Below are 11146 nucleotides of genomic sequence, written 5' to 3' on the forward strand. Positions count from 1 at the left end.
TGTTTTTAGGATTAGTTTTAAAAATTAGTTATAAACATACTGGAGGCGCCACCTGCGGCCAAACCTTTTAGTTCATTTTTATATATTTCATTTTACTTATGTATTTTGTATTACGTGATAAATATTAAAAATAACAACTTTTAAAAACGAGTTTCATTAAAACAAATTAACAAATATGCAAACTTGTGATTAAAAACGGACGCCAGTAGTCAAAAATCAATGTTGGTACGCCTGTAACTTTGACAAGGGGCTTGGCAAAGCATTCAATATTTCTTACCGCCTAAAATAGTGAGTCGTTATTTTTTACCAACGCTTTCGTGTGTTTTTCTCGCAAAAAAACGCATTAAACTGTGATAAAATCGAACAATCGATATGTTAACCGTTTCGCATTCAGCTGTGTCAAACAACCAACCGTAACAATGGCAAAGGTACAACTGTGCAATATAACCGTAATGGACAACCCCAGCCAGTTCCTCAGCCCGTTCCAGTTCGAGATCACGTTCGAGTGCATCGAAGAGCTGAAAGGAGGTACGTACCAACGACCCGCCTGGGGCCCGTCATTAATTGTGTTGTTTCGTAGATTTGGAGTGGAAGATGATCTACGTCGGATCGGCTGAAAGCGAGGAGTACGACCAGGTTTTGGATTCCGTGTTCGTCGGCCCCATTCCCGAGGGCAAACACATGTTCGTCTTTCAAGTACACGGTCGGTTTTGTGGCTAGAATCAATGTACATTGTGGTGTTTTCAGGCGGACCCACCGAACGTGAGCAGGATACCGGAGAACGACGCTATCGGCGTGGCGGTGGTGTTGTTGACGTGCTCATACAGGTCGCAGGAGTTCATCAGGGTCGGCTACTTCATTAACGACGAGTACAGCGATCCGGAATTGAAAGAGAACCCCCCGAGTCCACCTCAGTTCGAAAAGGTTGGTGTTTTTTGCATTCATTAAGTTGGTAACTGACCTGTTTTTTTTAAATATTTATTCTATATTTAACTTTTTCACCAACAATACTTGACAATTGATCACTTTTTAGGTTACGAGGAATATTTTGGCATCCGAACCTCGAGTAACCCGCTTCAAAGTCAACTGGGAAGAAGCGAACAAACAAGAAAATGTGCCTTCCAATGACCAAAATCAGCCAAGCACCTCCGCAACAGAAGAAAGTTCAAATAGTCAAATTCGTAGTTTTAATGTAAACTCTAACTCGTGGGCGACAATGGAGTGTTCCTAGTAATCATAATTCAAGTGTTTCGTTCGATATTTGTGGTGTGCCGTGCGTTTTTTTATTAAGGCGTATTTTGTATAGTTTAGTTAATATTTGAAATTAAAAGTATTTTGTTCTAATTTTATTATTTAATCTCCTAGAATCACAATAAAATTGCTTAAATTATTTAGAATACTTGTATTATAAGTATTTTTTAGATTGATTGTTGTTCTTCCAATCTTTGTTTTTACACTAAAATTCCTTAAATAATTCGAAATTCTTGTGTTATAACTGTTTCTTCTCACTAATTTTATTGTTAAATTTTCTTGTCTCATATTAAATTTTGGTCTCAGTCTCCAAATACTTGGTCTTGAACTCATAGAAACTGGTCATTAGTTTCAGGTGTTCATCGCAAACCACCGGTTGTGCGGTGACATAGGAGTCCTGCAACAATTTGATTAGAATTGTAGTGACTTATTATTAAATCATTAAATTTACCATTTCTGGAAGGCAAACGTGACATTCCGAATTCTTGTCCGCCTCAAAAGTGTCGTCGAGCAATTTGTAATCGTAGTTGTCGATAACGGTGAGACAAACGCGACATATCACGTATTGTTTTTGGAACATCTCCACCGGTTTGTTTATGTCATTTTTAGTTAGGGGGGGCTTTTTTGTCTACCAGCCGTCGGCGCAAAATCAATATTAAATCGGGTCAGGTTGGCGAGAGTGTGCTGTCAAATTAAAACTCCAGGTATAAACAATTAAATGTTTTTATTTGAAATACTTCTTTTTCCTAAATTAGGAACCAAATTTTTGTATAGTCAGTCTTAATAATATTAAACCTTAAAAAATAACAAATAAGTCTAATTACATAAAAATTAAAAATTATTTACAATAACATTTTTTACATGTGTTACAATCATGTTTATTTACAGAGTTACAGAGGGAAGAGGGCAGAGAAAGAAAACTGACAGAAGTTGAAAATCCGTACAAGTAGATATACAAAGCGGTTTCTGGCCCACTGACCAATCACAGCGCTCGCCCCTCCCAATTTTGTGTAGATGTCACGCCCCCTGATCTATTGAAGGTGTGGCCTATTGTTGTACACCATTGAGATGTAAGGGGATATTACTTGTTGCGGATGGAAACCAATAGGGAATTAGTTTTATTTGCATTCCTGACCAAAGAGAACTGAAATTTTGCAAACTTAAGTTGTCGAGCAATGGGAATGCGTGAATAATTTGACATGTGACTTATCTCCCACTGAAACCCCCCCAAAAGTTGATGTCACTGAACATGTGTGACTTATATAGAAAGCCTCGCCCACTCAATGTCGCTATCTGCTTGAATGAGAAGAAAAAGCATAATAAAACACACACAATTATTTAAATACATTTATTTCAATTATTATTATTAATTACACACACACACAACCTTCAATGCTTCCTTTGACATAAAAAATCTGTATATTAATTCTTTAAAATTAATTAATTCAACATTACTAATGTAAGATACAACACACAATTATAATAATATTCCACAATTTTTTCCTCCATCTTCAACGCTACCTTCAATGTTTCCTTTGACATAAAAAATCTGCATATTTATCCCAAATCCTATCACTTATGTCTATTAATTCTTTAAAATTAACTAATCCAACATTACTAATGTAAGGTACATAATCATAATTATTATTATTATTACTTTTATATTTCTGGCAAGTATCTAATAATTGGCCACAATCACAAGAACAGTACAGTGCTAAATTTAAAAGATAATCAAATTTTTCTTTACTTATTTTTTCTTTCAGTTCCCCCAACTCATCCATCCATATGTTGTTTCTATCAAAATCTGCTGCTCTTGTTGCTGCTGTTACTCTTCCTTTACATCTGTTACGTTTTTTTAAAAACCTTTCTAATTTTTTAACAGTCTTATTTGTTTGGCTTCCAGTTCTAATATTCATGATAATTTCCGCGCGCACCTATATCATGCACTAACAACACCACCACCGCCGTCGCTGCTGTTGTTGCTGCTGTTGTTATCGATGTGAATATTTGACTGCGAATGCAATTATTACTTTAGAACCGGTTTGAATATTTATGTCTTCTTATGCACATCTGTTTATTAAGAGCAACGATAGAGAAAAGATAGAGTTTCTCAATTACAATTAGACGATCGTGTAAATCCTTTAGCATTTTCTCAAGACTTGGAACAATGTTTGTCAATTTAGAGTTCATTAATGATTCGACATCGGATTTATCGAGTATTGATGTTGTTGTTGTTAGTTTATTATCAACAATTGATCAATTAGTGATTTAACAAAATTTTCACTTAACATTATCGATGTCTGGTGTTGCTGCTGTTGCTGCAGCTGCAGTTGATGCCGTCCAAACTTATCAACTGACATTTTGTAAATGACTTAATATTAATGATTTTTATTCAATTATATTGGCTTCTTTTAGTTCTTCAATTATGCTGTTTATTTCGTTGGTATGATTATTATTTCCAGCCATTTGGGAAGCGATTAACAATTTTAATCTTTCCACCAATTCATTTGGATCATCCCAGTGTACATATTCTATGGGTTTTTCATTATACCCCATTAAAGTACCAATTCCCTTTCCTTTTCTTATTCTTCTTTTACTTTCTTCTCCCAATCCTGCTCCTTTATGATGATGATGATGATGATGATGATGATGATGATGATGATGCATTCTTAATTTCATCCTTTTGTGCTGTTTGTCTGCTTCAGTCTGTTCCTTTGCCAATGCGTTTAACATTGGTTTAATTACAAATTTGTATTTGTCATCTCTGTTTTCAGCCACTTGCCCGTCTTTTTTAAAATTCCTTTTATGAGCATTTGTTTCTAAAAGTATTTCTTGAAAATTCTTTATATCCTGAGGTGTAGCAGAGTTTTTCGGTTTATTTAAAAATATCAAGTCATATAGACCGGGAGTCCCTTCATAAATTTTATTCTTAATCGTTATATTGGAACCTTTAAAATCCATTTCTGAATCGCTAAATTTAAATTTATCAGTTAGAGGATCGTGACTTAGATAGTGATGATCAAATTCATGATTGGTGTCCCTAATAAATCGAGATATATAAATTTGTGGTAATTCATGATATTGTTCCAAGTATTCCATAAAAGATTCTTCAGGTATAGATTCAATGATTGATCTACTATTTCGATTTGCAATTTCGTCATCATCGTAAATGTAACTTCCCTCATTGTTGATAGTATTATTATAATCAACATAATAATCATCATTATCTGATTCAGGTGTATGTGTAAATGTCACACTATCATCAATAAATTGTACTTTCCTTGGAGAAAACGTTTGTTTCTGTTGTTGTTGTTGTTGTTGTTGTTGTTGTTGTTGTATTGGACTTGTTCCGACATCTTTTGTTTTCTTATTTTCTTTTTCTTTTTTTCTCATTTCTTTCTTAGGTGTAACATTATTATTATGTTCTTGTTTTATATATTCCTGTTTGGCAGATGATGATAATGGTTCAACAGATTTTGTAATAATTTGACGTAATGGTTGTAAGGCTCGTTCAATATTAATTCATCCCGATTTTAAAACATTCAATTTATGTCAAATTTTCTTGCGCACCTGCACCAATTTTTTCGTAATAGTTGTTTTGAGACGGTCTTTATCATGCTCCATGGCAACAACGTTTTTCCTGAATGAAGACATTTAAGTGTGGGTGTATTATTTATAATAAAAAATACTATAATGCAATAAAATTATCAAATCCCTTCCTATAGCGACCGCAGTTCAAATCAAAATCTTTACAGATTACCAAAATTCCATGTTTTGTTGTTGTCCAACACTCTGAACACATATCGTAGAATATTTCGAATGACATGTCCGTATTGACGTGATCATTATAAATATGTTTTAAATTCATATTGTCTTGTTTGAATAACACCAACATGCTCTCATTGTTACGTACAAGATGTTTGGGAATGTGAGCGTAGGTTTGCGTTAAATAAAAGGAATCGATCAAGTTATGTCGACCCATTGCGAAAAAATCTCTCATTATACTCTGATGATGGGTGCGAGTAGTTTTTTCAAATATTGATAGATGGGTTGGTAAAGTGATTTTGAATAGACATATACATTTTCAAAACGTAAGCCGTTAATGTGTTCTAACAAATTTAGCGTTAGGTTGGTTTTTCCACAATTCGAAGGTCCCGTAATTATACATCTGATTGAGTTGGGTAAGAGCCCACCGTGACGAGCAGGTGGTGGAGGTAAATGCTTGTCTTGTTTTGCGGTGATAAAATCGTCAATTTTTAATCTATACGGCTGCTTAAGTAAACGCGTTCTAATAAACTAAGATTTATTAATCAACACTGTTATATATACAATTTTTCATTAATCACTACATCGGGCAGTACCGCTCTACAAGCCAGTGGTGGTGGGAAGCCAACGGATCAAACTGCAAGTCCAATCCTCACCCAAGAAGGTCCTTGTACCTTCCTCAGATTGGACTTGTTCTTCCGGAACCAGTTGACAGGGGGCTGGCATCTTTGTCAGTCCCGTCTTCTGGTTTAATTCACCCGTATATGTTAAACATACGCCCTTTTCCCCCATATGTGCAATCACATATGTTAAACATTTGGTCATGATCTCCGGATCGGTACCCGGAGAGGGGTTTACACTTTCCCCTCTCTGTCCCAAAAAAAAAAAAAAAATCACTAATCAGTCTGTGTTGGTGTGTTGGGGGTACAGAATAATATAATAATAATAATAATAATAAAATGCGTCGGGATCGCACAAATGAGTACACTCGTAGAAAGACCGCAGCTGTAAAGAAACGTACTGCTGGTGTTGTTGTTGTTGATGTTGCTACTAGGACTGCAACCACAAAAAATAAAAAACAACAAAAAACAAGAACCGGTTACGGTTTTCTAAACAAACTTATCGATAAATTGCCTGTTGAATTACATATTCCTGGTTATAATTATTGCGGTCCCGGTACGAAATTGGAGAGGAGGTTAAGTCGAAACGATAAGGGAATAAATCCGTTGGATGAGGCTTGTAAGGCGCACGACATTGCCTACTCACTGAATTCCGATCTTTCCAAATGTTGGCATTTCATTTCAAAGTGCACTAAAAAAGTACGTCGAGTTTTACGTAAAAAAAAATCGAACGATATTTCTTCTGCAATCAAAATTGCTCTTAGAGAGATTCGAGACAGTAAAATAAAGAAAGGAAAAAGAAGTAAACTGTCTAGAATAATTCCTATACCAAAAACGGGAGGTTTTCTTCTGTTAATTCCTCTTTTTGACGGTCTGAGTGCATTGGGAGCGAGTTCGATTGCCTCGGCCATGAATAAAGCCAAATCAGCCCAAGACCAGCTAAAAGAGAAACAACGCCATAATGAAAAAATGGAAGCGATCGCTATGGGAAAGGGTTTAGTCTTAAAACCACATAAAAAAGGCTTGGGTCTTTTCGTAAATCCCTATTCGTATTATGCCGGAACTGCAACAGAAAAAATTTTTCCTAGGAAGATTACCAAAACGTGCTCTAACAAATCTAGATTTGATTCGATATGTTAAATTATTAAAAATTAAAAATTTTCGAGGTGTCTTTATGCGAGATAATTTACCAAATAAAATTCGTAAACTCAAAGAATGTGGTATTGTTAATCTCGATTGTGAACAAGGACCAGGCACCCTCTGGGTTTTTTATATAAAAAGAAATAAAGAGTACATCTTATATTTCGATAGTTTTGATCTTAAACCCCCCAAAGATATTATTGATTATTTTAATTCATCCGATTTTACAATAACAACAATTGATTATAATTATAATAATTTTCAGAAATCCCAAGACTACTACAATTGCGGTCATTTATGTTTGAAATTTTTGTATAAGTATTCTTAAAAATATAGTTTTTGTTTAGTACATAATTTAAATTTTAAGAGAGAGAGAGGCAGAATGAGAACGATAAGTTTTATAGGCACCAAATCTGTTTTATCAGCAGACTTTTATCCACCCTTGGATCTTAGAGAATACGAAGATGTTGATAATGAAGGTGGTGGTGGTGGTGGTGGATTTATATAATGAAAGTGAATGCAATCAAAGTATTGTGTAATATTATAACCATTATTATAGGAATGATAATGGTGTCATGAGTCATATTTTACATGAATTTTTCCCAAGCGTAGGTGCTGGTTTTAAAATTATAGAATCCCCACAAAATGTCATATATCTTCCTTTAAATACTAAAATAATCAACAACATAACATTTAAATTGATCTATCAAGATGGTAAACTGCTCAATTTTAGGGGAGAAACGATAATATTAAGAACTCACCTGAGAGCTGTTGATCGATTGAAAAGTAATAGAAAACAAAGAAAATGGTTATAAAATATAATAGATCTCAATCTAGAATTATTCAGACATAGTCATCTGAAGGGTTAACAACTAATAATATCGCTTTTTTAATATCGCTGGGATTCAAAGTTAAGAAGCAGCAGCAGCGTCAGCATCAGAATAAATACCATGGATATTTTAACTATAAATGAAACGGCATTTTTCGATAATTCCATCATTAATGCAGAGAAACATTCACATCTACTATACATTTCCAATGCTTTTAACAACAATGACGAAATAAGAATTCCGATTCAACAAACCGACTTGTACACCTTGCCTTGGGACAGTTACATTTATATTGAAGGTAAACTTTTGGACGATCAAGGTAATCCCGCCAAAACAGCTACATTTGTAAACAACTTTTTTCCTTATCTATTTGAAGAATTGAGATATGAAGTGGGAGGTAAGGATATTGATCGCGTTAAAAATCTAGGAATTACTACCACTCTAAAAGGTTATGATTTCAAACAAATCGTAAAAACAATTCCCTTACTAATTCCAGTATTTTTGATCACATTAATTTAACTAACATTAAATTGTATTTAAATTCAGAAATTTTCCCATATGATAATTTACAAATAAATTTTGATAAAAATCAATATTCCAAGGCAGCAGTGGGGCACCTGTTCGTGATGTAGACTGCACACCTAACAGCCTCGGTCCAAAAGCCTTTACCTAGTTTTGATTCGATTAACATGCACCGCGCGCGTTCAACAAGAGTCCGGTTCATCCTTTCCGCCACACCATTCTGCTTTGGTGTATAGCGTATAGTAAACTCGAATTGTATGCCTTTCATTTCAAAAAAATCTTTAATTTCCTTTGAGATATACTCGCGACCATTGTCGCATCTGAAACGATTAACTCTTGAATTGAACCGAGCAGTCGCCATTGCTTCATAAATTTTAAAATAATGCAGCACTTCCGCTTTCGATTTTATGGCGTATGCTGCTAAGAAATGGGTATAGTCATCAATAAATGTCAGAATACACCTGTTACCCTCATGAGAGGTAGGACATATGGGTCCGCAGAAGTCGCTGTGGATTAACTCTAATGGCCTCCGCGCCCTTTTCTTACTTTGGTCGTGAAATTGCCTGGTTTGTTTTCCCTCGATGCAGGGAAGTGTGTGGGTGTGTGACGGGCAAACAAGCGTAATTGTGTAGCAAGTTTCGGCAGCGATAAAACCGGGACATAATGAAAGGACTTGTGCGATCAGCACATACTCGCCTTTATTAAAATACAAATAGTAAATAGTATTTATCGCAACGAGACATCATTGCAAAATTGACATAACCTCAATAATTAACCCCAACATTCGTGTTGTGTTTGGGGGTAGCAACTAGCGAAGAACTGTTTAATTTGAGTTGTAACCTGGGTTACTAAATAAACAAGTTCTACAAACTTTTTTAAGTTGTAGTGTTGTGTTCAGTGTTTGTGCACTACCGACATGAAGTCTAGCGGTAATAATCGATCGCGAAAGTTGGGAGGGTGTTCTCCGCCTGCCCAGGACTCTACAACGCGTGGCTCCTCGTCGGAAGTGCCTGCTCGGCCCATCAAGAAATCCCAACTCAAGGGTCGCATCCGTGAGTTGGAGGATGCGCTGAGGGTGCAGGCGGCGCTGGTTGAGAGTCTCCAGCGTCGTTTAGACTCTGTGGCCCCCGGTGGAACTTCTTCTGTTTCATTATCAGTGCCCTCTCCCCTAGGGTCTGGGCTGTCCCCCGTTTCGCACCCCTGTGTCGTCGCTAGTGCGGTGGTTCCCCCGGTGGTGCCTGCAGTAAAGCGTAAGGCGCACTGCCTATCATCCTCTAGCAGCGAGGGTGGGTCGCCAGGCCCCATCCAGTCCTGCTCTCCTCCCGCCATTGAGTCTGCGGCTCAAAACCCAAAAGCAGTTCCGATCCACATCCGGGATAACTCGGTGTGGCCGGAACTGCGGAGCAAGTTCGAGACCGAGGGCGTGAGGCTAAAGCTTGCAAAAAACACGTAGTCGGGGGTCCGCGTGTTGGTGGAGCTGGGATTCCCGGTTACCACCGTATACCGGATGAGAAGAGGGGAAAACCTCTGGCCGCTTGTGACCGTCCACCTTAGCAAGGTGGGCACATTCAATGAAATCTTTAAACTTAGCTCTCTTGCAGGGTTGCGGGTCTCTGTTGAGCAGAAAAGAAAGGCTCGAGCTACGCCCCAATGTGGGCGCTGCCTGAAATATGGTCACACATCAAACTACTGCAACGCCAATTGGGCGTGCCCTTTCTGTGCAGGACCCCATTCATCTGCCGAATGTAAGAGGAAGAGCGATGGGAAAGCAAAGCCCAGATGTGCCAACTGTGGTGGAGAACACAGCGGCAAATATAGGGGTTGCCCTAAGGCCCCTAGGCCAAAACTCATTACTGAGGGTCCTTCTTCCCTTGCACCATCTTCTCCCCCCTCTCAAGCTGTGAAATCATGCTCCGTTGAGCCAGGTAGATCGTTTGCGGCAGTGGCTGCCAGAGTTGCAAGGCCGTCCCCCTCGGCCGCCCCCATCGTAAGCCAACCCCCGATCCAGGCGCAACCCCAATCAACGTCTCCCCTGGATCAGGTGTTGGCTATCCTTGCTAGCATGCAGGAGCAATTTGCTAGCAACATCTCCCAGCTAGCACAGGCATTTCCCCTGCTGGCCGCTTCTGTTGTCCTAATAAAGCGATGACTTGTAAGGTCGTCAGCTGGAATGCTAGGGGAGTGAGACATCACTCCCTGGAGATCACTGAGTTTTTGAAAGACTCTGAAGCCAATATAGTTTGTCTGCAGGAGACGTTCCTGAAACCGGATATGGGATTCTTTATCCCAGGATACTCTATCCTCCGGGCTGATCGTTTTCCTGGGGCAGGTGGAGGTGCAGGTTTTTAAACTCTGAAAGGGATATAGACGGTGAAGTGGATAGGATGTCAAATGACATCCTGACAGCCTTAGAACCGTTGACGCATGCTTGCCCTAACATCTGCAAGCAGCATAGTCTTCCTGGTGAGATTGTCACCCTCATCAGGAAGAAAAACCGCTGTAGGAAACTTTGGCAGCGTACTCGGGACCCCTTCACCAAGGCCCGTTAAAACGCCCTGAGCCGTGAGGTCTGGGCCCGCCTGCTTGAACTCCGGAGCTCCTCGTTCCAGGAGTTCATAGCAGAGGCCGAACTTCATCCTCGTCGGACCTGGAAAGTCATAAGATCTATCCGAGGGAGGCGTATGCGTTATCCGCACCTTGTTCATGATGGCGTCCAAGTCGTCCTGGACAAGGATAAAGCGTTGGTGTTTGCGGACTCCCTTGAGCGGCAATGCTCTCCAAACGCCAGTCTTCCTGGATTTGTTGCAGAGCACAATACCATCAGCCGTCTGGTGGACTCTATGACTTTCCCAAAACCTGATAGTGACATTCATACCATTCAGGTGGCAATGCTTACTAACATTATAAATGCGATGCTCCGTCTCCACTACTTCCCGTCGGCGTGGAAGGTGGCGACGGTAGTGTCCTTTTTAAAACCTAACAAACCTGCCCACCTTGCTAGCAGTTACCGTCCCATTA

At 38.6% G+C, this 11146-nt stretch overlaps 1 protein-coding gene across 1 annotated transcript; it reads left to right on the plus strand.

The window, feature by feature from the left end:
* The first annotated feature begins 297 nt into the window (after positions 1-297).
* LOC126266405 (histone chaperone asf1-like) lies at positions 298-1344 on the plus strand. The gene is made up of 4 exons (XM_049970314.1): positions 298-528; positions 581-696; positions 748-924; positions 1034-1344. Exons 1-4 carry the CDS (start codon positions 420-422, stop codon positions 1229-1231), a joined length of 600 nt encoding a protein of 199 aa, XP_049826271.1. The 5' UTR covers positions 298-419; the 3' UTR covers positions 1232-1344.
* Positions 1345-11146: the final 9802 nt, after the last annotated feature.

This window comes from Aethina tumida, chromosome 8 (genome assembly GCF_024364675.1).
Source record: "Aethina tumida isolate Nest 87 chromosome 8, icAetTumi1.1, whole genome shotgun sequence".
NCBI classification, from domain to species: Eukaryota; Metazoa; Arthropoda; class Insecta; order Coleoptera; family Nitidulidae; genus Aethina; species Aethina tumida.

Coding starts and splice junctions, on each gene's coding strand:
- LOC126266405 (XM_049970314.1), top strand. CDS start 420: ATGGCAAAGGTACAACTGTGCAATATAACCGTAATGGACAACCCCAGC. Junction 529..580: donor CATCGAAGAGCTGAAAGGAG/GTACGTACCAAC, acceptor GTTGTTTCGTAG/ATTTGGAGTGGAAGATGATC. Junction 925..1,033: donor GTCCACCTCAGTTCGAAAAG/GTTGGTGTTTTT, acceptor ATCACTTTTTAG/GTTACGAGGAATATTTTGGC.